The sequence below is a fragment of the Chiloscyllium plagiosum genome, chromosome 31 (assembly GCF_004010195.1).
Source record: "Chiloscyllium plagiosum isolate BGI_BamShark_2017 chromosome 31, ASM401019v2, whole genome shotgun sequence".
Lineage (NCBI taxonomy): Eukaryota > Metazoa > Chordata > Chondrichthyes > Orectolobiformes > Hemiscylliidae > Chiloscyllium > Chiloscyllium plagiosum.
Window position 1 is genome coordinate 31149790 of NC_057740.1, and position 27278 is coordinate 31177067.

The window sequence follows — 27278 nt, forward strand, 5'->3', positions numbered from 1 at the left end:
CAGGCAGTTCCAAGGCCACTCTGACGGCGTCAGCTGCACTGATATTTCAAATGATGGGACCAAGCTATGGACTGGAGCACTGGACAACACAGTCAGGTGCTGGGACCTGAGGGAGGGGCGTCAGGTGCATCAGCATGATTTTGCCTCACAGGTATATAATGTCTGCTGACTACTCTGAGGAAGCTTACTTGACCCCTTCCAATATATTTTTAATCCTGAGGATTTTTTTTTATTCGCTCATGGGATGTGGGCATTGCTGGCTAGCAATTCTCTGGCTCCCTCAGACATGCACTCAGTGAGTCCCTTTCTCACTGCCACAACTCTGTGACATCTGTAGCTCCCCCCGCACCCACCCCAATCCTGAAGAAGGGTTACACCCGAAATATGACTTCTCCACCTCCTGATTCTGCCTGGCTTGCTGTGTTTTTCCCGCCTCCTGCCTGTCTATTTAGCAGTTAGCATTGCTCATCCAAATTGCACAGAAGCCAGTTAAGAGTCAATCACATTGCTGTTAGTCTGGAGTCACATCTAGGCCAGACCAGGTAGGGATGGCAGTTTCCCCTCCCTAAAGGACATTAGTGAACCAGATGGGTTTTTCTGACAATCGATTCATGGTCATCGTTAGACAGATTCCAGATTTTTATTGAATTCAAATTCCACCGTTTGCCATCGTGGGATTCATACCTGGGTTCCCAGTTCTCTAAATTAACAGTCTGGCAATAATACCACAAGGCCGTTGCATTCCTTGAGACACGCCTTCATTCCTGACAACACTTCTCTCAATTCTGCAAAATTGGTCACAAGGATGACGAGACCTGCTGTTGTGTTGTTGCCCTTTCTTTCCACTTTATTTGTTTGTGAAAGCAACTGGTTTCTGGGCAGGGTCCTCATCTTGAGCACCAGTCCAGGTCAGGAATGTGGAAGAGGATGTTAAACGGTGAGAACCGTGCCATAGTCACCCATTCTGTGATGTGATGAATTTGAGTAAATCCATCAGGTTCCATAGCATCTTTGTCCGCTCCTTCCTGGTGCAAATGGATGGCCTAGAGGTATAAGTTGCTGGATTGTTAATCTGGGCACCCAGCTTTGAATCCCGTCACGGCAGATAGTGGAATTTGAATTCAATCTAAAAATAAATCTGGAATTAAGAGTTTAATGATGTCCATGAATCCATTGCCAATTGTCAGGAAAAACCCATCTGGGTCACTAATGTCCTTTAGGGAGGCGAAACTGCCAGCCTTACCTGGTTTGGCCTACATGTGATTCCAGGCCCACAGCAATGCCCTCTGGGTAATTAGGGATGGGCAATAAATGTTGGCCTAGCCAGTGATGCCTCATCCTGTGAATGAATTACAAAAAACATGTTTGGTCAAGGTATGCATGCAACGTCCATGATCATCAAGTGCTGGAGTGGGATTCAAACCTGAGGTTTCTGGCCCAGTGGGACACTATCCACTGTGACATAAGACCTTTGTGGTGGATTAAAAACTCAATATTTAATATCTCAAGTGGGAATCCAAATCTTAGGACTCTGGAGATTTACTGATTCCTTTATAGTCATTGATATTTGATCACCTTGCACTTCCAAGCAACTGGACAGGTCAATAGCATCACTGTCTCATATTTCACTAAACTTCAGATCTCGGTAATGTTCTGAAGGCTTGGAATTGTGCTTGTGCCGGACTGTTTTAGTGTTGAGATATTGAGTGTTGAGTAGTTAGAAGTTGTGAATGGAAAAATTATGCAATATTGTGTTATTTATTAGGCAAGCTAACCTTACTGCTTCTAATGTGATTTTCTTGAAATTCTGTAGCTGACCTGTGCAAACAATAATTCCACGACATTAGTTGTATGACCTTATTTTGATTCATAAAGAGAAGTGATGTTTTAACTCTAATGGCACATTCTAAATATTTGATCTAAATTAATTTATGACAATTAATATGAACTAGTATTGAAATGGAAAGTGGATAAGTTCCTCTTAAATTCATTCATCTATTGACTTTAAAAGCTATTGTGACAAATAGCTTGAATCATAAGTTTATTCTGAGGCAGAAATGGCAGTTCTGCAGATTCCCTTTTTTAAGACATCTTCCATGTATGCATGTGTTGTGATATATATATAGATTATACCAAGGCATGCTAGTCCAATTGAGTCTTTACATTTGTTCTTAAGATGCTACATAGAAAAGTCATGGAATCTGCAAAAATGAAGAGGCAGCTGCTTTGAGACAGTTGCTTTACCTTGCATTTAGCAACACCGTTTGTTTCTAACAACCCAAAAGGCTTCCAATTTCCTCCTTTTTCTTTGTGATTTGATAATATTTCAGTATATTTTGGTTATAGCTAACTAGGACTCTTTCCCCAGTCTGCTCCAGTCAATATGCATCTAACCTTATGAGGGTAGATTGTTGTGTTTGAAGACAAAGCTGGCATTTAATATCCGTTTTTATTTCTTGTTTCCCCAGATCTTTGCACTGGGCTGTTGCCCAACAGGGGGATGGCTGGCTGTTGGCACGGAGAGCAGCAATGTAGAGGTTTTACATGTCAACAAACCGGATAAATATCAGCTTCACCTTCATGAGAGTTGTGTTCTGTCACTCAAATTTGCTTATTGCGGTAAGCATTGATTTTCTTTTCCACCGTTACGTTAGTTCGTGGCTAACCTGTACGTTAAATATATCTAAATGCTTTAGTTCCAGGATTTGATTTGATTTATTATTGTCACATGTACCGAGATACAGTGAAAAGCATTGTTTTGCATGCTAACCAGACAAATTGTACCTAACACAAGTACCTCGGGATCATAGAACAGAATGTAGAATGTAGTGTTACAGCTACAGAGAAGGTGCAGGAGAAAGGACCATTAATAAACCAGGCTGTCAAAACTCTTTTTTTAAAATTTTAGTAATGAGATTGGACAGGTCTTGTGAGGAGAGAATTACAGATTGCCTCTTTATTTTGTGGAAAAAACGTTTCCTTGAATGACCCAGCTTTAACTTTAACCACTGTTTCTTTGAGGTTGGCCTCTGTGCACCACCCTGAGGGCAAGTCGTTTCTTTCTTTCCCCATAAAAACTCCTTTGCTCCAACACCTACAGTAGATCATGCATTCACTTTCCCATACAACATATCTGCATATTTAACTTTTATAACCCTAGTTATCATTTGGAATCTATGTTACACCCCATTCTAGGCCATTGTCTCCTGCCTGAAATGTGGCTTTCAGAATGTGGTTTCAGAGTGGTTTTAAACTTGAGCCTTTTCATTTGTTAGTGGCAGCTTTGAAGTGTAGCTTCCGTTCATTTCTACTCTTCTATTCCTTTGAGAACATTGCTGCTGACTGAACTGACTTGTTTATAATGTGATCCAGTAGGAAGGTGAAAGTAACAGATTGATTGATTACTAATAACCACTCGTATTTTTAACTTGAGAACTTGGAACTTGCTACACTGTTTCTCCCACTCGCTTATTCTCTAAAACTCCAGAAGTGGAAAATCTTTTAAAACACCCATCTTAGTGGTTTCACGGCTTTTAATTCTGAAAGTCAGTATCTTTTCTTCTCCAATTGCACACAGTTTCTGTGAGTTAAGCTTGCTGCTAAGATGAAGTACAGATGAAACCTCTAGAGTGATTTGTGAGGGAGGTGGGTGGTAGCAGCTCTTTGCTTGTCTGGGCTGGTAATTACAGCATTGTCTCTGTTGATGTCCTCGAATGTGGCCTCCAATTGTTTGAATTTGTACTATTTGTGGATGTTGGAATGTGCCAAGGATTTCTATTTGGGCACCATTGAGTAAAAAAGAAAATGGACTAATATGGCCCCTAGATGTTTACTTCCAGCTGATTAATTGTTGCTAATCTACTTCTGACTACGGGAAAGACTTGAGTATTAGCTGGAAAAGGGCATTGGGGGGATTGGGGTTAGTGCTTAATATGGGTCAAGGAATAGGTTGCCTGATAGGCTGATTCAAGCACTAAGCACTTGATCCATAAATTCCAGATTACAGCCAATTCTGACGCTCCCAGGAATCTTGGGTTCTCATTATCAGCCTCTATGGGCATTGTAACAAGTTGTGATGACTAATTTCAGTAGTAGAGCAGAAGGACAATACAACAACAGAACAGTGCATCTCAGTACTGTTGCAGTCTAGTTATGGTGCATTCCTGCTGAACTACACCAGTTCTCGCCTCCTTACTCTTCACAAAAGTAATATTTGAAGCCCTATCGCATTGGGTAACTTAGGTAGGATGGATGGGGCTGGATATCAAAAAGGAGCTGAAACTGTCAAAGTCATGTTACTACCTGTATGCCAACCAAAACAGACAAATAAATGAGATCAGCATCAGAGAGAACAGATGGTTTGTGAAGCAGAATGGTCTGAATTGAAGCAAGATAATTTAGTTTAGATCCCCTTCAGGAAACAGGCCCTTCGGCCCAACCAGTCCACACCGACCCTCGGAAGAGTAACTCACCCAGACCCATTCCCCTCTGACTGATGCACCTAACACTATGGGCAATTTAGCATGACCAATTCACCTGGCCTGCACATCTTTGGACTGTGGGAGGAAACCCACGCAGACACGGGGAGAATGTGCAAACTCCACACAGATAGTCACCCGAGGCCAGAATCGAACCTGGGACCCTTGTGCTGTGAGGCAGCAGTGCTAACCACTGAGCCACTGTGCTGCCCTCTATAATGCCCAACTATACACAACAACAAAAATAGAAATTGCTGGAAAAGCTCAGCAGGTCAGGCAGCATCTGTGCAGAGAAATCAGAGTTACTGTTTCGCATCGAGTGACCCTTCCTTGGACCTGCCCACTTATACTTCAGTACAAAATTCCAACGGAAGTGTTATGAATCTTCGACAACCTTAAGAATAAGTGAACCATTTGTGTAATTGAACCTTTGAGGAGTATGGTCATGATATTGTGCACATCAATGACTCTTTACTCAGGAGGTAAAAGGATAGCAGTGTTTAGTTGCAGATTACACACAGCAGCCTGGAATTTAGGATGTGATCAGGCGGATGGTTGCTGGCTTTAACTTGTCACTTTAAAGGGAACTTGAAACAACGAATTGTCTCGTTCCTAGTATCCTGCAAGACCTACAAAGTGAGGATCACAGTCATCGATGGATGTAGAGGCTACAATTTGTAATTTCATTAAAACATGTCGATAAATTACTTGAAAAATAATACATAAAATCTACTGTGCAAGCCAATGAGGAAGCAGGAGGACTGTCATCGACAGCGATGAGTGATTTTTGAAGCATGTTTTTCTGCCACTAGAGGGACCTAGCATACCTCACTGTGATCATTTCAGGGCATAAAACAAACATTTCTCTTCCATAATAGCTAGTCTGCCACATAAAATGAAGGAATATCTTGATACAGTCATCACTTGACTGATATGCATACAAGTTATTTGTGGTTAATTCAGTTTTAGGCAATTATATATTTGCTGTGCTCAGTTTATTATTTCATTTGAGGAAAGCATTTTTTTCTCAGCTGTCACTTTAAAAAAGGTCACTGGTTTTTAAATTGCTAAAGGGCCAAAGACTGTGCATGGCCTAGTCATTTAATTAATTGTACACTTCAGGTTAATTAATTGTATATAATTATGTTTGCAGAATTGCTTCAGTTTCTGATTTGCCTCCCATCCTCCTTTCCGCATCCCTCGGTTATATTTAGGCTTCGCTGCAGAGCTCCGAGCATATTTCCATAGCCTCCGTGCCTTAGTGCTGAATCCGCTGTAACTTCTTAAAGCAAATTTTCAATTAAGTTATTAGTCCGATTAGATTTGCTTGTCACCCTCACTGATTTTCTGAGACACATTATTTGATTAAAAAGACCTTACAGCTTTGAACTTGAGCCTTTTTGGATCCCAAGAGATTTGAAAGCCAAGGAGACACTGTGGATAAGTGTAGCTGAGGAAGAAGACCAGCCATGATCTTACTGAATGGTGGGGCAGGCTTTGAGGTCACCTGGCCTACTCCTGCTTCTTCTTATCAAACGAAGAGATATCAATGAATTTTGAAAGCATCCCTCCTAAAAATAAGTGCTGCGTTCATATCTGCCTGTAGCAAATTTTGTTTTCTCTGTCCTTTCCAATTATATCAGCCAATTTACTTTTAACATTGCCAGGAAATTTTCAGACTCTTTTCAATTTTTGTCTCAGATGGTGTTTAGAGAAGATGGTGTTTGATGGGGCCAGAGATTTTAAACCCATCTTGCTTTGAGCCCTGCATTCCATTGCTCAGGCAGATGGGATGGAGTCACTTGGTTGGCAAAGTGGATAGGCATCAGGGATGCATCTTGATTACATAGGGAAGCAGTCATTGACACAATGAAGGTTTAATATTGAATGCTGGCTCATTGCCTCATCCTTCTTGCATTGCCAAATAACAGCAATTTACATTTATGTAGCCTTCTTTTCAAACACACTGAAATTTCACAACTGCACAGCCAAACGAAATTGGATATAAAACCATTTAAGGAGAGGTTAGATGACTAAGGTGACTTGAGTTGTCAGGTGTCTTAAGGTGACTAAAAGGTGACTTCAGTTATGTTAGGTGACTTAAGGTGATGAAAAGATTAGCTAGAAGTGATGGGTTTCACGAGTTGCTTAAGTGAAGGGAAAGAGAGCTAGTAATGAGCTGAGAGCTTGAGGGAAAGAATTACAAACCCTGAAGCCTGAGTATAGCTGAAGACATAGGAAGCATTGGTATGCTGTTTTAAAATCAGGGATACAGAAGAGGCCTGAACTGAAAGAGCAGAGAGATCTTGGAAAACGTTTTTGAAAATTGCTGTCCATTGTGTGTGTGTAGGTAGCATCATATCTATCTGCTGCACAACGCCAATTTGCATTTGTATCAGGTCTTTACTGTGGCTAAAATGTTACAAGCTGCTGGGGAGATCCTGAGTAAGAAATAGATGCCAACTCAAGGAAAGGATGGAGAGGCAACACCAATGGCTGAGTTGGAGATGGGTTTCAAAATGTGCCTTTAAAGGTGAGAGAGATGATTAGATTAGTGATGTTTGATGGGAACATTCTAGGAGCTGAAGGGTAATAGTCAATAGTGGGTGAACGGCGAGGAGAAGGGAAAATTGATCATGGTCAAAGGATGATTCTGTATTCCCCACTGGCTAAGGAGAGTTGATGTGAGCCATTGAGTGCTGCCTTCAGAGCTGTTTGACTTTCCCATAACCTGACTAGTTGACATTGTGTTGCTCTCCATGCAGTTCCATCCATCACTGCCATCACATGATGTTGAAGAGCCTTTGGAATCAGAAGTAGTGCTTTGTCTCGCACCCTCTGATGTCAACAGTGACTCAATAGATCCTACCAAACATTAGGAGCAAAAATCAAGGGAAATGTCACACTGTTGTTTTGCCGATTCTTTTTATGGGGAACAGAAGCTGTACATTACCTCAGATTAGAGTGGTTACACAGCTTGTTGGCCAATATCCATGATTTGCCCCGATCTACAAAGCAATCAAATAAACTGCAGTGTGCGGTTTTATACACTGTATTTTCCAAGAAGTAGTCCAGCCTCGAATGTATTGCAGCAGATTTTGTTGAGGGATGGACTGCAGGCAATTGGTTGGTCTAACAGTCAGACTGAGAGAAGTGAGTGGGATGAGACCTTTCCTCAGGCTGTCTGTTCCAGTTGTAAACGCTGGAAAGTGAGGTTGGCTCTCCCGTGAACAAGGGATGGCTGGATGTCTACATTGAAACTTCAACAAAAAGTTTTGAGTGAGCTTCGATACTGCACAGCCATTCCTGAGACACAACCTCGGAAAGAGAAGGGATTTTGTCTTCCTGTAGGCAGATCCGCAATCTATTCAAAGCAGTTTGGTCATCTCTGGATTCCATAGTTACTGCTCCACTCTGAGTGTATCATTGAGTAACTAAGTGTCATGAGGCTGTTACTGATGTTAGTCCCAAACTGAACTTTTAATCATCTTCAAGGTAACCTTTTGAAATGATCGCTCCACTCTATGTAATCCTGGTATGGATCAACAAATTTTATGGTGCTTCTAAGTAATCACTTAAATCAGTTTTAACTCGATAATTGCACTAGAGATTGTTTGATAAAATGGTGTCACTGGATAAACAGGAGATGTTCTATCTGTCAAGCTGGTGTTTGATGTTTCTTCTTCTTCCATTGGAAGGAAGGTAAATATTCATTGGATTTTTCTTGTATTACTCAGATGCATGGCCTGAGAGTAAATTCTGTTACAGTCCCTCGTTTTGGTTATTGAAAGATTCAGGGAACCTTAAAAAATAACCAATATGTGGGGTTGACAGAAAAAATACAAGTTTATTATCATCAGTACCTTTCAAAGAATGGTCTTGATATCAATTAAAGAAGATTTTCAATCCAGCAATTAAAGTGGTGTAGTGGTTATGTCACTGGAATGCCAATCCAGAATGCTAGCTCTAATGGACTGGGGAAAAGTGATTGAATGTCACTGTGGCAGATGGTAGAATTTGAATTTAATACAAAAACATGATCTAGAGTAAAGAGTTGGTCGAATGATTGCCATGTAACTATTGTCAATTGTCATAAAAACCCAGCTAATTCACTAATGCTTTTCAGAAAGGAAATCATAGAATCCCTACAGTGTGGACTCAGGCCATTCGGCCCATCGAGTCCACACCGACTCCCGCCGAAGAGCATCCCATCCAGACCCATCACTGTACCCTATCACTGTAACCCTGTATTCCCCGTGGCTAATCTACCCAGCATGCACATCTCTGAACTGTGAGAGGAAACCCACGCAGACACAGGAAGAATGTTCAAACTCCACACAGACAATGATCCAAGAGTGGAATCAAACCCAGGTCTGCTGGTCTTGAGGCAGCAGCGCTAACCACTGGGCCACTGTGCTGCCCCAAATCTACCATCCTTATCTGATCTGGCCTACACAGACTCCAGACCCACCGAAATGTGGTTGGCTCTTATCTGCCCTTTGGGCAATTAGGGATGGGCAATACATGCTGGCCTGGCCAGCGACACCCATGTCCTGTGAATGAATAAAAAGTTAAAAGTAAATTGAAGATTTGATTCTTTGAGAAAACAATCTTATAGAAATGACTTAGCTTGATTTGAGGGAGGTGAATGAACACGCAGTGTTGTACTGACTTGAGTTGGAGAACCTTCTTGCTAACATCCAACTCTTTCATACTGTCAGGTTGGTAACTGCTCTTCCCCAAGTCCCACTGTGTGCCAGAGGAGGATAAGTACTACATTGCTGTGTGATTCACAAAGGAGCTGCTGATGTTGAGACTCACATTTGTAAACACCTGCAGGCGGGGACCCTGTTCAGTGCAAAACCATTTGTGTGCTGACTCTCTCCGTCTTCATTTCAGGTAAATGGTTTGTAAGCACTGGAAAAGACAACCTTCTCAATGCATGGAGAGTACCGTATGGAGCAAGTATATTCCAGGTAGGAAACAACCATAAAGGGGATTGGAACTGGGGTTGGTTGCCAGGGAAGGTGGCTTATGCCTGATGGTTTTAGATGCTGTTCGCATCCGAGTTGAAAACATCTTGTCAATTAACTCACAACTTGTGGGGAACTGAAGTGAAAATTAAATCTTATGGGAACAGTTGTCAGGAAAGTTTGGCACCTACTTATTCATAAAAAGCTTTTCACATACATTGAGCTGACGTTGCTTTTGAATAATGCAAAGATGTGCACATGTGCCCTTGGTTAAAATATCCTTGCCAAGCTCTCCTAATGGATTCATTTTACTCCCGTCCTTTTGTGAGAACTTTGAGATTTGGGAGATATCGGATAATGCCTGCACATTCACAATTGACCATCCTGTGTAGCATATTTTGTGCAAAGTGGCATTGCTGGTATTTTCAGTCCCTGAGGAACTTTTCATATTGTCTTTTGTTTTCAAAAACGAGGTGTTACAGTTAATTTAGGGGAAATTCTTCCTTGATTTCTCACTATGCATCATACAAACACTTGCATAGCTTGAGGCGGACTGATAATTTGTCTGTCGCACACATGCAGCAGTAAAAATTTTTATTGCATTCTTGGCGAAGAGCAAGAGTTATTATTTCAAAATCAGGTCCTACCATGTATATCTTGGGGCTAATTCAGTTATTAAGCACAATGTGACAGGTTTACCCACTTGCGTCAGGCAGATAAGGCAAGGGGTTTCTTGGCTCAATCCCCATTCGGATCTCAGTTGACTGATCTCAGTCAGTTGAGGAAGTTGGAGAGCTATTGTGTGCTTGGCCAAGATTAATGCTTTTGGCTGTTGAAACAGGGACAAGGAGCATGCGCCTTCTCGAATAACAGTTGAAGTAAGTGGTAGAAGAAGGTGGATAAGGTGCAATCTAAAGTTTCCTGAAATTACAGGTTACAAATAAATTAGTTAGGAGCAGGAGTGAGCTGCTCGTTCCCTCTAGACTGCTCTCTGAACTGATTTCTTCATATTCCTGCTAATCCCTGACAACCTTTCACCCCATTGTTTATCAAGGATTTATCTACTCTGTGTAAAAATATTCAAAGACTCTGCTTCCTCCATGGTTAAGTTTTGATTTCTGGTCTGTGCTGACTATGTCACAGAATTACAGAAATGTCACGGCATTGTATCAGCACTGGCTCTTCAAACGGGCATCATTGTCTAATGCCAATCTCCTGTATTTACCCCACTCCCTCGCACATTATTTTTATCCAGAATAATCACCCAATGCCATCTCAATTGAGCCTGGCTCCACCACACTTACCGGCAGTGCTTTCCACACTGTGACTAATTGTTGTGTAGCAAAGTTTCTTTCCTCAACTCACGTTCGCTCCTTTTGCAGGTCACTTAAAATCTGTGCTCTCTTGCTCCATTTCCTTTTACGAGAAGGTACATTTTCTCTCTGTACACTATCCAATCCACTCATAATTTTGAAGACCTCTACCAGATTCCTGCTTAGCTGTTTTCTCTTCCTAACTCTTTCAATCTATCCTCAACTGAAATTCCTCATCCCTGGATTCTTGTAAATTGCTTTCTGAAAATTCATTTGTGGGATGCAGGTATCGCTGGCTGTTATTGCCCGTCCCTAGTTGCCCCTTGAGAAGGTGGTGGTGAGCTGCCTTCTTGAACTGCTGCGTTCTACCTGCTGTGGGTTGACCCACAATGCCATTAGGGAGGGAATTCCAGGATTCTGACCCAGCTTCTGCACTCTCTCATAAATTCCTGTAATATTGTGTGCAGACTGTACACAATACTCCAGCTGAAGTCCAACAAATGCCGGTTTTATATTGTCTTTCAATGATTTTCCAACCAAAAATACATCACCTAACATAAGCTAACAGTGAAAAATGAGACTATTTGGTTCGCTATGCCTGTGCTGAAGTCTGATAGCACAGTGGCTCATGTTAATTGATCTCAGCCGTAGGAACAATAGTGCTGCTGCAATCTGTCACACTGCCTTTTGATTAAAAAAGGGCAAAAACCAACAGAACTCCTTATCCTGATTCATATTGAATGGTTTCTGATGGAAAAGCTATGTAGGTACATGGCAGGTTTCAGATGAGACTGTCTTTGGATAGCACAGTGCTCATCATTTTGACCTTGAGGCACAGTCATGGTTGTCAGTGCCTGTGGAACCACAGAGACATAGAAAACAGGAGCAGGAATAGGCCATTCAGGCCTTCAGGCCTACTTGTCCATTCGATGTGATCATGGCTGTCATCCAACTCCGAATCCTGGTCCCACCTCCTCCCCAAACCCTTTGATCCCTTTAGCCCTAAGTACTTTAGCTAACTTCTTCTTGAAACATTCAGTGTTCTGTGGCAGAATTTCATAGTCTCACCATTGTCTGGGTGAAGAAGTTTCTCTTCATCTCATTTCTAAATGGCCTACCTTGTGTCCTTAGACTATAACCTCTGTTTCTAGACTCCCTGGTCATCAAGAACATCCTTCCGATGTTCACCCTGTCTAACCCTGTTAGAATTTAATAGGATTCTCGTGAGATACCCACTCATTCGTCTAAACTCTACTGAATATAGTTCTAACTGATCCAGTCTCTCTTCATACCTCATTTCCTATTCAAATGTAGATTAATTCATGCAGGAGGCGTTCAGTTGGTGAAACCACAATGTTAGTTACAATAAAAAGGTTAAATATTGTGCTCTATTTCTGCTTCACATTCCTGTGTTGTACCCTCTTTTTGTACTCTTCTCAAGGGACTTGGGATGACTTAATGTGTTAAAGGTGCTATATAAACGTAAGCAATTTTCCTTCTAATTACCTGACCTGGGGCATGGGCCTCCAAGGTCCATGTGCAGCAATGGCTTCTGAAACCTGAAGTCAATGCTTGGAATGCAGCTGGCTATCAATGGGCATGCACGCAACCTCCGAATGATTGTATAAGTGGGCTTAGAGGGAACATCAAATAGACAAGTCATTATCGTTGTTACTGACAGGATTTTCATTTTCTTTTCAGTCCAAAGAATCTTCATCTGTACTATGCTGTGACATCTCAGTTGATGACCAATATGTTGTTACTGGCTCAGGGGACAAGAAGGCCACGGTTTATGAAGTAATTTACTGAGGATTCAGACCTTTATTGGAAGGGATGGGATTGTGGGGGGAGGGAGCCTTTAACCTTGAAGAAGAGACCTGGAACCTGGATCAGTGAAGCGTATTACCCAAGGATCATGTTGAATGGAATTTTCGTCCTCGCAGGAAGATTTTCTGATGTGGCCTTGACTTGGTTGTTGAAATTAACTTTGACTTGCTTTAACGAAAGAGGATATATGAGTAGACCAAAATGGTGGATGTTCACCTGAAGAGGAAGGGTTACTCAAGATTCCACAGTCCCACTAACTCCAGATTTGATGTTAATGTTTAGGGTAACATTAATTGTACATTTTTTTCATTGTTCCTTTTTGTTATTTGTAATGTTAAAATCCACTGTTGGGTTTCATAACTTGATGGGGAGAAATCTGAAGCTGCTTGATTTTAATTTTTAGACAGAGGTAACTCCTTTCAACAGTGTGCTGCCCCTGGATCGGAGAAGGTCCTTACAGAAACTGAACATTGTGTCTGAAGATTTTTGCGATGAGTTGCGTTTTAAAACATATTTATGAAAAAGCATCTTTTTACAGTGTGCTGTTTGTTATTTGTCAGACAGCGTGAAACACTAAACCTTAATTTGCGCACCTTTCTCTTTCCTGATCTCTCTCCCCATCACTATAAGCTGGTGTTTTTACATGTAAACTTCCCATAGACCACTGCTGAAATGTGAATATAGGAAGTTGCTTGCATTGATAATTTGACTGCTGGTTGTGTTCACCCGTTCATCATTCAGTTTTGCTCTTGCTTACCACCTGGCATGGCTAATTCTCTGCTGTGCCAAAGAATGTAGCTACCACCATTGTGCGAAATGATTGTCACACTTTGGAGTAATCAAAGTTACAAATCACACAACTCCAGGTTAAAGTCCAACAGGTTTAATTGGAAGCATTAGCTTTTGAAGCGCTGCTCCTTCAACAACAACCACCTGTGTGATTTGTAACTGTGTACACCCCAGTCCAACACTGGCATCTCCAAATCACGTGGAGTAATCGCTCTTTTGGTTAAACTCAAAGTAATGTTTTGTGGTGATAGGAGGAGAGAACAACAATTGCACTTAGTGTGGTAGACCATAAATGTGATATTATGAAATAGACTGTTTATAGCAATCCAAGCCATCAATTTTATTCATTTACCTAAAAAAAGTTTGCAAATCTGTGCCCCATGTTGTCCAGCTGAGGAGCGAGTGAACAAACTGGGTACTGTACAGCACAGCTGAGAGGAATCCACATCATTTAAACTAAAGGATCACAGGCCATTACAGTCCATTTGTGTCTGAGTGGGTTGAGAAGCTGAACATTTATTCTGTGTTTTCTGAAAATCGGTTTATAGCCATTGAGTAACAGGAAGATAGTACAACGCTGTTGCCAAGCTAGCTTGGATTTGGAAAGGAGTCATCGTGTTTCATTTTGTTTTAAAAGGCATTTGGATTTCTTTATTCTTGCATAGGTTTTTGCAACAGTGTCCACTTGTTTTGAGACAATGAGATGATCTGTAGGCGAAACACCCTGTCCAATTAACATCTAGGCAACAGGATGATGCTTTTCACTTTTAACTTGCGACGTAGCTCTGGCTCAGCCATTCAGTTTGAGAGCGATTGGTGTGATATGTACTTTTAATGTGTTTTTGTCTTCACTTCCATTTTTGCTCCACCCATGACATTAAAAGAAATGATGATGCTAATGGCATGTTTTCTGTTGTTTGGTCCCAGCACCCTACAACTCGCTATTCTTCAAAATGCCGACTTCTTGCAGCCATACAGTTCCACACAATTAATTTTCCAGTATTTTTTTCCCAGACTGTTGCATTTGACCCTACCAATGTGTCTGTATAAGGATACGTGACTTGGGAAGATACTACCTTCATGTAAGATCCTGTCATTAACATCTCAACCTGCTTTTCAACAGAGGTCACTGGTAAACAGGAGTAAGAATCAAGACCTAATCCTCACACCGTTTGCTTCCCAATCCAGCCTGTCACTTCCAAATTAGTCCTCAGGCCAATTGTAGGACTATAACCAACTCTGAAATTAGTTAATTCAGCACAGATTAGTGATTGAACTAGGTTCTTCATGGCCTGCATAGCTCACTAGTAGCCTAAAAGTACATTTAACAGAGCTGTTTTCATTGTCTTTTGAAGGTAATGTGGTTGTAAGGGATCTTTTAGATAGAACATGGGACCTGAGCTACAGATCCTTTCTCATGAGGTTTCAGAAGAGCTTTTGACAACGCTCACAACTTCATTCCGTAATATTTCCCCAGGACTCTTTGCATTTTCCAGATGGACCAAAAGAAACTGCCTGTAAGTTGTTGAGTTATTTTTAAACAAGCAGAAAGATGCTTGATTAGCTTTGGAGTTTTGACCCTCTGGAGAAAATAGCCAAGGCTGCAGCTATTCTCTGAGAAATGACTACTTTGTGTGTCTTTGCGGTTTCACAGAGTGTGAAAATCATGAGAAAGTTAGATTCCTTTCAGAAAATCTGGGAAAACCTGCTGAATAGCATGTGCGGCAAAGCATAAACCAAATAATTGACTTGTTTGGTTTGATTCATTTTAGTCTTGAGCTGTCCTGCTATCACATTCTTCTGTATTTTATTCAACACTTTTTTTCCCGCCATTTGTTATTTCTATTTATTGAATATGTTATACACCTCTTTCCTTCTTCCTCTCACTTGTTCCCATTTTGGCCCATTCCAAAACTAGATGTAGATGTTCTGGTTCTTGTATTGGGAATGGTACACTCTATGGCAAAGGAATGGGAACATCAAAGTTACTGTGAAGACCATTTTTTCTTTTCAGTGAAATCTCCAGCAACAAGTGTGCTGAGGTCAGCACCAGATCTGACCAGTTCAGATCCATGGGGCAACTGGTCAATACATTGTTTGGGTCAGTCCCTTGTTATGGCTCTGTAAAAATGCCAGAAGGTTTACACATTTTTTGCCTCCACAATTAACTTGATTGACTGAGTGTATGCATTAACTGTGCCCTAATTATCCACTTGTATATTCTCTTTGATAACTGTGCCTCAAACCTTTCTTAGGGAGGAGATAAATTGCTAAATTCTTCTGTGATACACGTTTTCTTTTTTGTTGCCCAATATGGTGATTTGTAATGTCCAGAACCCTTCCATCTTTCATGCTTTTCCATCCCAGTTTGGGATGAATTTGTAGTTTATTCCTTTAAGTTCCCAATAAACTATTTTGTATGTGATGTCTATTTCGGTTATGTCTCTTTAGTCAGACGTGTGAACTTCTGGTCTATTGCAATTGGATAACACAAAAATATACACACATCCAATTAAACACGAACCAACTTTTAATGAAGTTGATGGCCATCTTTGCTGAAGACTGCTGCTGGTTATAAGTCTATGAATTGCAAATTTGCCCAATGTTCCTTCACTGGTATTGGCAGGAAAACAGTGCCAGATTACTCAATGATTTCATATTTACACGTTCAAACAGCTTTGCAAGTCTTCAGTATATAATGAAGATGGGCACCGCTGTACTCAGGGCACAGTGCATTGTCACTGGTGACATCTTTCAGATGAGGCATAAAACTGAAATCATTATTTTTCCACTAGCCTTCTAGTCGATCAGATTTTCAGAGCCGGTTCCTTTAAGTATGAAAGGAGCATAGAGTGCTAGAGAAGCTCAGCAAGTTTGGCAGCATCTGTGAAGTGAAAAACAGTTAATGCTTTCAGTCCAATGACCCTTCTTCAGAACCACTTCTGATAATGGATCATTGGATTCAAAATGTTAACTCCGTTGAGTGACTGTGGTGGAAACAGAATGCCTCCACTTAGTAACTACCTTTTGAATTTGGGCAGGTTTAAACTCTTCCTGCTAACTATTCAGTTAAGTCTGTCGCAACCCTCAAGTCTCCAAAGCTAATGGAAAGTTGGAATGTTTTGGAGATTTCCAGCTGGCAGGTAATTGCCCATCAGAAATTTGAACTTCCAGGGCACCTTTGCACGATCCTGAGATGTAACTGCAGTCTATACAGCTACAATACCTATATTCCCATTGGAAGTTTAGGGCCATCAGATTTTGATATTAAAATGAACAAGTGTGTACTGCCATTAAACACCTTTTGTTTCTTAATTGATGTACTGCATATTGTTTTGCCAACATCTCACCAAGTCAGTGCTCATGATGAGGGTCATGCATTTTGCCAAATGCTTTAATTCCCAACAGGTTTTCTTGTCCTGTGCCATTGGTGTGGTTGCATGGAAGCAGCAGAACCTGTTTCACAGCTGAAATCAAATGACTCTGCACGGTGGCAGAATTGCACTCAACTGGCGACAGTTGCATTTTGCTTTCTTTTTTGTTTATTTGTCCCTGGGACGTGGGCATTTCAGTCAGGGACAGTATTTATTGCCCAGGTGCCCTTAGGAAGGTGATGGTGAGCTGCCTTTGGTGAACCGTTGCAGTCAGACCCACAATGCCCTTCAGGAACTTGTGGTGTTAACCCATGTATCTGATGCTCTGGTCCTCCTAGATGGCAGAGTTTGGAAGGTGTTTTCTAAGGACCTTTGGTGAATTTCTGCAGTGCATCTTATATCTAGTACAGACAGCTGCTGCTACGGAGCATCAGTGATGGAATGAGCAAATATGGTACCAATGGCTGCTTTCTCCTGGATGGCATCAAGCTTCTTGAATATTGTAAGTTTCTATAAAGAAGACTGCTAGTCTGTTATTTGGGGATAGACTTCCATTTAACCAACGACATTATAATTGCCACTTTCACAAAATGGTCCACTCAGACAATTGATTTGTCTCAACCTTTAACCTAAACGTCACTCTATTAAGTAAGTCAGTTTGAATTCACTTAAACTATTATAAATATTTTAAATATAAATATATGCTTTGCTTTTAAAACTAGTTATGTTTCTAGCTTTTCCTCTTCAGTTACGGAACACTCAACAGACAGTACAGTGATGGGCAGAGTGGTGCATGTTTAATGGAATTTTTTTTGTGTTTTTACTTACTATACAGCAGTGTTCTACAGTCACTCACTTACATAGACCTGTACAAAAGAGAAACTTGTTCTTGAAATGCACATTCATGTGCCAAAAAAAATATTTTTTGAAGCTGCAATATATTATAGTACATCATACACGCTGTCTCTCTGTTCACTTTTCCTTAACCTACATCTTTTGAGTCACACACGAGGGAGGACACTGCATCACTCATCTTCCTCCTCTAGCTTCACAAAAGCACACACTCACTTCACATGTTCAGAACGGGGCACCTTACTGTGACGATGCATTGATCCCAATCCTCTTGGAATAGCACTTTATTATCTGTACTTGCACAGTGCACTGCAAGACTGAGGCATTCTCCAGGAAATAACTTACTGGTGGGGGAGGGAGACAGGCCTCCACAACCTCATTTTTAGTTATTAAATATGGACAGTAACAAGAGTGATATCTGAATCCATTGGGCATCAAAGATGTTAAACTGATTCTTAGTTGTATTAGTATTTAGGATATCGTGAGCAGAACAAAGACGTCACCATGTCTACCTCCCGTTGGTTGCAAAGTATATTTTAGTGGTACAATCAGCATAGACTTTCCAACAACATTTTTTCCCACTCTAAGTCAGAAAGGCGTGAATGATTACTGGATGGAAACGAGATGAAGAGTGATCACAGTACAAGACAGCAGAGTTAAATAGCAACTTTTATCCCTTTGGTAATGCCTTGTAGAGCAGTGTCCTGCACAAGTGTGTGGCACGAGTTTTATGAAAAAGAAACCAATGCTAGAATTAGAGATGCTACTCAGACAATAACATTCAACACTTCACATATAGACTGTTGCTTAAATCACAAAGTAGTTCTACGCAGTGCATTTGTCCCCTATACAGTGGTGGATGTGGTCAATCAATATTAAGTACAAGGCTTTCTTCAGCAGGAGTTCCTGCTTGCTGAAGGTAAAGACAGTATAAAAGAAAGGACTTCATCCATGAATGATCATTTTGTGGCTAAACAGGCCAACACAAAACCATTTTGTTTCCAAAAGTATGTACATTTTCACAATTACGATTCACTATGTTGTATAAACAAGACAAACGCCCCACCTGTTTTGCTTTTGCCTAAACATCTGAAGGTTTTGCTCTATAGTATATTGCAGCCTTGAACAGTACAAATGCAGTCTGCTTTGGCAGTAGCTGTTGTTGTCCTGAACTTTGTCCCAAGTTAAATACAATGTTCTTAACAGCTGGGTGTCCCTTTAGATTTCTTGCTGGCTGAGGGGTTGCTGTTCAGTAAATCACTTCATAGACTGTAGCCTTCTTGTCACCCGAGCCGGTGACAATGTACTTGTCGTCCACGGAAATGTCGCAGCTCAGCACTGAGGACGATTCCTTTGACTTGAGAGAAAAAAAAAATGGTGTGACTAACTCAGTTTTTTTTAAAGCGATTACCTCATAACATGTCAGCCTCTTTTTTTTGCATGTAAAGATCCCCCCCCCCCACCAACCCCACTTCCAGTTTTAACTCTTGGACAGTCCCAAATCCGGTAGCTGGTGTCCTTGCCCCTGCTGCATGAGGGGTATTCTAAAGCAGGCAAAGCTATTAGGACTGGGAATGCTGGTGAACTATCTTTGTCAATCAGAGCCATTGAAGCCACTTATTGTTATCTCTATACGAGGGCCGTTTGTGAGGCACTCTTGTGGCACAGTGGTAATGTCCCTGCCTCTGAGGTAGGAGGCCTGGGTTCAATTCCCACCTGCTCCAGAGGCATTTAATAACATCTTGGAACAGGTTGATTTGAGAATCTCTATCTTGCCCATTTGTGGAAAATGGTGTCACACAGGAATAATTATAATTAAGCAATGAACTTCTATGCTCTGAAGAAAGGTCATTGGATCCCAAAATGTTAACTCTGCTTTCTCTCCACAGATGCTGCCAAATCTGCTAAATTTTCCCAGCAATTTCTGTTTTTGTTTCTGATTTCCAGCATTAGCAGTTCTTTGGGGTTTTCTCCCCAAATATTTTAGGTCTTTAGGAGCTTGGCAAGAAAATATAAACACTGTTAATTCAGTTCTCAAATTAGCTGTTTTTAACAGTGGCATTTTGAAGTATTCAGTATTATCAGCAGGCTTATTTCCCCCATTATTCTGGGCCTGCCCTCATGACGTTTTTGTCTGTGGAGTAGGTTAATGAACGTTACTTCTGTTTCCTTGTTCCTGTATCAATAAGAGGATAGCAAAAGGGCAGATACAGATGGGGTTTGACTGCCTTTAAATGCCAGTTTGGAACACTGGCCACAAGCAGAATTGAACACAAAAGTTAGCAAATGGAAAATCACGAGCACAGAATACAGTACATCAAAAAGGAGCCTGTTAAGAAGTGAGGCCCTTGATATCTATGAGTTATTCCCTAACAGACAGGTACCTGAAATATACTGGCTCCATATGGAGTCCTCCATGCATTCAGGAGGTTGTCCTTTCCAGTACTTACAAACCATTTACCTGAAAAATCAAATCAAATTTATGATTTGCACTGTGATTTGTTTCTAAAATCTTAAGTTTGCAATGTGTTTCTTTAATAACTAACAATGTTGGTTTGATCATTGAGGTAATAACAACCTGGTCACACTGCACTCCTGAGACCTTTATTACCAGCTCGGCTTTTCTGCTATAGCTCAGTCCTAGCTCCAGTACAGTACTGAGCAGCGCTATGTTTCAGACGAGCCATCTTAATGTAAGCCATCTCTTATTTACATTCACCTTAGAAGTCAAAGACCCCTCCAGCCACTATTTTAAAAAGGAGCAGTAGTATTATAGCTAACAGGAAGCAAACATGTTCACACTGATACGACATCTAATACACGGCTCTATACAACGTGGTGACTGATAAACTTGAGACATTTCTTACCGCAACAGGCAAATTTGAGTGAAAGTACACAGCTCTCATGGAGGTGAAGCTGGTATTTGTCTGGCTTGTTGACGTGTAAAACCTCAACGTTGCTGCTTTCCATCCCGACAGCCAGCCACTCCCCAGTCGGGCAGTACCCCAGGGAGAAAATCTGAAACAGGACCCATCGGCTTTTCAGCAATGTCTTCACTAATCATCAACTTGTTATTCAGCAATCCCTTTACAACCCCAGTGCATTGACCTTAAAGGCCAGTTACAGCATGTATTAAAAAGGTACCTGAATGACAGCAGAGGGTTTGCTTTTTGATCTTGGCTGTGAAATATGAAATGGAGCAGTTGTAGACCAATCACCTGCTCCATTAACTGGCTAACACAAATTATAATAGATCAGACAACAGAATCTACATCAACCATTTCATGTTTTTACCGAACTTTATAATGGATGCCAAGAAAGAAATTGGAAGTTGTGTTAAAAGTAAGAAATGTTTTAGAACAAAAATCACCAAAGTCACAGAGGATCATCCTCTCAATAGAGAGAGAGAAAGAGATGACATTTAACCTGAGGGTCACCACACCTCAGGCAAAGGGGGGGTGGGACTGTCATGGTGACTGTAGCCACTGTGGGTATTGTACCTGTGCTGGTGACATCACTGGACAATGCAAACCAGCCACCTAGCCAACTGAGTTAACTGACCCTCAACAACAGGTCCAGTCAACATTTTGGGTGCAGACTTGGTCAAATGATACCTGTTTCTTCAAACGTATCTTGGTTGAAGTAGGTGTATTGGTTATAGCTAGAATAAACAAGCTGATTGATAAAATTGATGATTTATTTTGTGCAGGTGCTGGTGTTGGACTGGGATGGACAAAGTCAGCAGTCACACAACACCGGGTTATAGTCGAACAGCCCCTGGCTGTGCTCCGAAAGTTTGTGTGATTTCAAATAAGCCTGTTGGACTATAACCTGGTGTCATGTGACTTCTGACTGATTAGTTATTTGTTATCCACCCTCAATCGCTCAGACTTAGACAGGGAGTCATGATGCTCCCGAGTTTCAGATGTTAAACTGTTCTGAACAAACCACAGCTGCACAGGCTTCTAACTACAGAGTCAGAAAAGTCTTGGGCTACCCTAAAGATTGAGACCTTCTCTTGTTGCTTCAATCAAAAGACACCAATGCAGACTGGCAAACTAAACCAAATGACTGTCTGTGGACTGTGCTACTGTTGGATATCTTTACATCGTTGCAAATAATCTTTCAGATTAGCAAATGTGCTTTTCTCAGCTTCTCAACAGATCTCCACAGCAGGCATGGTGATAACAGGGCATTAACTTGTGTCACATAGGACAAATATTAATTAAAGAGTGTCATTCACAAAAAAAAATTGAATGCTGGAAATTTGAAAATCCTGGAAAGCTGCAGCAAGTCTTCAGCACAGTGTAGAGACCAGGTTTCTCATTTTGGATCAAGTATGACTTCTGCCAAATCTCAAAGGTATCCTTTTAGACTTGAAATTAGACTAAAAACATTGACTGGGTTTCTCTCTCCAAAGATGCTGCCAGATCTGTTGAGTAATTCCAGCCTTTTCTGCTTTTACTGCACTGTGCTATTGCTGGGTTGTTCAGCATATTACTCAAAAAGGAAAAGAACATAATTTAAACCAAAAGACTTGGATCTCATGTGATATACTTCATTTATCATTTCAAAGAGCTCTCACTGCTTCCAGCATCTTTGACAAATTGGTAACAACTCGTGCTTCATCCTACTGTTATGGAGTTCACAGCACTCTCCAGAGGCAACAGTCGTTTGCCAAGAATAGACAGAGGAAAAGAGTTGAAAGTAGTGTCTGTACAGAACCTTATTACCACAGGGAATGGGAGACTAGTGTACTTTTTAATAATAGGGCAGGTAAATAGAGAGTGGCTTCTCTCAGGTTAGATAGGAGGACACAAGGCTCTAAAGCTATAAGGGGAAACGCAAAGCAGGAGGATTCGCTTTGGATCGTACACAATTACAATGCTCTTTGTTGTAAGAGATGCCCCACAGCTGGCACTTGGTTGTAATTGGATTATCTTTATGTCAGTTTGCTAACATTGACCTTTCTTCTCCAGCTAGTCTGTGCGGCTGTGAGGTCGTATTAAATCCTGAGGCATTAATCAATAATATGTCTTCAGCAGGAGAGACACTTATTTAAGTAACAAGAAATAGGTTATTCCATACTAACTAAGCTAACAGATTATATTAGTTTAAGACTGATTAACTATATTAACACTAATTAAACAATGCAATCCACCAAAACACTAGTAGCTTGGTCTATGTTATATGACTGTAAACTGACTAACCTGGAACTACAACTCTGCGCTGACAGTTCCTTCCAGAGACGGCCATTTCTGTATCAATGAGCAGAGCTATTCCAAAGCTTCCGAGTTAACCCTTTCACACCAATTGCTTTACATTAAAGTATTTATTACTGTCTCTGGCCTAAAGTTATATTTTGTGGTGAATGTACTTGTTTTTTTAAGTCTTCATAGAGCATTAAAATACATATCGAAGTGGATTGTTTTGAACTTAATCAGCTCGCATGGTCACCACTCCCTCCCGGTAGTATCTCGGACGGTTTGTACCTGGGATGTGAAGTCATGCTGCTGTAGCTGACGTCCCTCTCTCAGGTCCCAGCATCTGACTGTGTTGTCGAGGCCACCAGTCCACAGTTTAGTCCCATCGTTTGAAATGTCAATGCAACTGGCCCCATCTGTGTGGCCCTGGAACTGCCTGCATACAGAAAAATAAAAACAGGATGAGATTAAAGATTTCTATTTGGAGATGTCTTGTATACAGGAGAATAGATTCCAGAGGAAGTGGGAATATCCTCTGCAGAGCGGCCTGCAGATAGCACTCACTGGAGCACTGGGTCCTTGGTCTGCTGGTGGGAGGATGGCCCATGTAAGAGTGGGACCAGATGTGTGCAGGCCCTCCTAACTGGACGACAGGGAAGAGGATAGTCATTAAAATGGGAGGTGTTGGCATGGTGGTAATGTCACCAGACTAGCAATTCAGAACCCCAGGAAAATGTTCTGGGCACACAAATTCAAAGGCCACCACGGCAGATGGTGAAAGTTTAATTCAATTTTTTTTAAAAATCTGGAATAACTTCAAAACAGCCAGCCATTAGCAATAACGACTGATTGGAAAACTTCATTCGGTACCATTTAACTGGCCTCAAGTTGCCATCATCAGGTTGGGTCAGCTTATTGCCACATGTGGTTATTCTGCCACTTTCCTCTCCCCAGGCCCACCCTCAATCCTGTCTCCCCAGAAACAGCTAAGGCTTGCGATGGAGCTTGGGAATGGGCAAACAGACTAGTGGTACCATATCTTGTCCCGCCCCCGATCACAGCCCTGGCAGAAATCCTGTTGTTGAAATGTCCCATAGTGGTTGGCCATCTTTTAGTAGGTTGCTATTATTCAAATATGAATCTGGATGGTCACTGGCAACATGGCTTTTCAGTTATATAGCCACGCACCCCCCCCCCTCCCCGACCCAGCCCCCACTTCCAGTCCTGCACTCACCCATGTCCACTTGCATGTAGTATTGGCAGAGCTCCCATCTGGTGATTAGGAGGGGAATCCTTCCTGATCTTTCCCTTCCCAAATCAATCACAATATCTCTGTCACTATTCTGTCTCAGATGCAGTGTCTATGAAAGACACAGCTGAGGCAATTCCTACTTTACAAAACTCAGCTATTTCCTGGTTGCACCCTCATTTTCATTGGACCAGCCCCCTACCTAACTCTCACTTCCTCCAGCAATACAACCCTCCAAAATCTCTGCACATTTACAATTCTGACCTCAGCCTGATATTTATTATTCCATGCTTGACAGATGGATCTTCAGCTGCCTAGGCCGTAACTTGGGAAATTTCCATCCTCTAATCTTCTATCAGATACCTACATGGGTACCTATGGAAACATAGGTAATACAATTATACTGATTGTAAACAATCATAACTTGTGCTCCTGTAATTGGGACAACTAAAGTAGCTAGGTATTGACTGTTCCCAAAAAGAATTCCAATATGTTATTCCTTAATGTAGGGTATGAAATAAAACAATCCTTTGTAATATGATGAACTCCAGGTAAGTACATCCCTAAACTACATGGATTTCTTATATAAGTACACAAGAAGTCCAATGAGTGATGGCACTTCCAGTGGATCCCTATTACAGAACAACCTCGACTGTCTGAACGAAACGGGCGGAGAATATTTTGTTCGGATAACTGATTGTTTGGATAATCGATCTGACCATGAACAAGTGGTAATTTGAGTGCCGGTTATCAAACATGCCTCGGTTATCTGGCAATACATGCCATAATACCGTTTAACTGATAACTGAATGCTGAATTGCATAATGCCGTTTTTACAGGACCTTAAGATCTTTTTCGGATAATCCGAAATTTGGATAATTGATGTTGGATAATCGAGGTTGTACTGTGTACAGAATTCCAGAATGTATTTTGATCTTGGTATTGCCCCTCATTAACTTTCTATCCAGAATATCGAATTAAGTCAGTGTCCAGCCAAAAACTCAATCAGCTGGAACCTAAATGAAAGTTCACATTTGCAGAGATTAAATGACAATTATGATCAGGATCAAGGTATGTTTTAATAGCCATCGCCAATTGATTAATCCTTCAAATATTCATTGGGGAGCTTCTCAACCAACAGGGCAAGGTTCCTGGAAGTTGCCTTCACCTGTAGTGCCATGGGTCAGTAATATCAGGAACAAACAAACAACTGAGAAAAACACCATTGAACATTTTTAACGAGAGCCTTACCTGACCAGGGTTTGATTATGCAAATCCCATACAGCAATGTTGCCATCACTGCAACATGAGAAGCAGACTTTAGCGTCAGGACTGATGGCGAGGGCATAGCAAGCGGGAGCTGATGAAGTCAATTCAGCTTTTATTCGTGGAGTTGGTGCAGCCAGATCCCAGATCGAAAGTGTGCTGGCCTCTCCACCAACTATCAGAGTACGGCCGTCAGGGAGAAGTTTGCAGGAGCGAATGTAGTTGTCTCGGTTCTGAAAATATTAGGAATGATCAACTGTGAAGTGAGCTTGCTTGCAATGGATTGACATTTAATTCTACTTTTTTAAAAAAGAGAAACACATGCTGTACTTTCCAAAATCAATCTTTAGCCAATAATCTAGTCTAAGGTAGAGTTCTTTGCTAATTCTGTTCGTCAGGATCCTGAATCAGAAAAGACCCAGATTCAATTTCCAACATTGTTAATTCAGCTGATTTCAAAATTGGGTTAGCAGCAACAATAATAAATTATCTTTAACTTAATAAAGCGTCCCAAGGTGCTTCTCAGCAGCATTCAGCAATGCATTTAATCTCAACACCTTTAGGCTAAGGATGGGAACATCCTCCAGATTTCATGCCCTAGTTACTGCCTGAAAGTTTTTACTGTGAACCACCTGCAATGTTTTGATATGTGTGAATGGGAAGTGAGGTTCCCTTTACCCAGGAAACGCACCACAAAGAGTTTGGCAAGTGGTGCAGAGTTTGAAGAATCTGCTATCTTTGTAACAATGTCTTACTGGCTTGGAACACAATTATTCCTCAACACTGGGATCTACCAACACAGCTGGATTTGCAAAACATTATTTAGGTTGACTGAGGAACTGACGCAGGGCCAGGATGTTGATAAAACAATCTTCCACCTGCTTCGCAAGATCAATGCAATCGATTTTGTCTGTCCATTCAAAGAAGAGCAGAAAATCTCCCTTTCAATAAACTCATCCAAATAAATGAAATGGTCTTTTATCTAATTTGCAATCTGTGGGCAAATTGACTCCTTCAGAATAGCGATTACACACTTGAAAATACAAGTTGGTGGATGTGGGGCGTTTTGAGAGAAAACCTTCCAAGATCAAGTTTCTTTCATTTATAATTTGATCGCCGGGCTAGGTACATTTTGTTTCTCTTTTATTCTGAATGGTGCCAAGATGGTTTGTAACTTGACATCTCATCTGACAGTCAGAAAACTGTGGGCTTAAGTCTCACTCTATACTCCTGAGTACAAGAGCAAGGCTGAGTATAAGGTCAAGCACAGAACTGAGAGAGTGAAGCACTGCTGGAGGGGCCACCTTTCAAATGAAATGCTAAAACAAGGCCCCATCTGCCCCTGCCAAGTTGTGTAAACAATCCCATGTGACTACTGGAAGCAGAAAGACAAGTTCACTCCAGCGTCTTGGCCAATGATGTTAATTAATGAGCATCACTAAAGTAATTTTTTTTTGCTGCTAGTCGAAGCAGCAGGACCTTTTTTATTCCTTCACAGGATGGGGCCATTACTGGCTGGGCCAGCATGTATTGCCCATCACTGATTTGCCCAGAGAGCAGATAAGTCAAACACATTCCTGTGGGACTGGAGTCACATGTAGGCCAGGAGCCACAGTAAGGATGGCAGTTTCCTTCCCTAAAGGACATTAGTGAACCATTTGGGGTTTTCCCCCCAACAGACATTGGAGGTGGGCAAGTGTTGGAGGGAATCCTGAGGGACAGGATGTACATGTATTTGGAAGGGCAAGGACTGATTAGGGATAGTCAACATGGCTTTGTGCGTGAGAAATCATGTCTCACAAACTTGATTGAGTTTTTTGAAGAAGTAACAAAGAGGATTGATGAGGGCAGAGCGGTGGACGTGATCTTTCTGGACTTCAGTGAGGAGTTTGACAAGGTTCCCCGTGAGAGACTGGTGAGCAAAGTTAGATCTCATGGAATACAGGGAGAACT

General features: G+C 41.3%; 2 protein-coding genes across 11 annotated transcripts in view; one reads left to right on the plus strand and one right to left on the minus strand.

The window, feature by feature from the left end:
* The window catches only part of LOC122565380 (transducin-like enhancer protein 1), a 162208-nt gene extending 149090 nt beyond the window's left edge, over positions 1-13118 (plus strand). For all 3 annotated transcript variants that reach the window (XM_043721296.1, XM_043721295.1, XM_043721297.1), the window contains 4 exons: positions 4-151; positions 2469-2619; positions 9378-9454; positions 12466-13118. In XM_043721296.1, coding sequence (XP_043577231.1) covers positions 4-151; positions 2469-2619; positions 9378-9454; positions 12466-12573 — 484 coding nt within the window. In that variant the 3' untranslated portion in view covers positions 12574-13118. The remainder of the gene's footprint in view (positions 1-3; positions 152-2468; positions 2620-9377; positions 9455-12465) is intronic.
* A 4411-nt stretch (positions 13119-17529) lies between these two features.
* The window catches only part of LOC122565381 (transducin-like enhancer protein 4), a 212787-nt gene continuing 203038 nt past the window's right edge, over positions 17530-27278 (minus strand). For all 8 annotated transcript variants that reach the window (XM_043721306.1, XM_043721301.1, XM_043721304.1 and 5 more), the window contains 5 exons: positions 25311-25558; positions 23099-23246; positions 20474-20624; positions 19991-20067; positions 17530-18963 (listed from right to left, as the gene is read on the minus strand). In XM_043721306.1, coding sequence (XP_043577241.1) covers positions 18856-18963; positions 19991-20067; positions 20474-20624; positions 23099-23246; positions 25311-25558 — 732 coding nt within the window. In that variant the 3' untranslated portion in view covers positions 17530-18855. The remainder of the gene's footprint in view (positions 18964-19990; positions 20068-20473; positions 20625-23098; positions 23247-25310; positions 25559-27278) is intronic.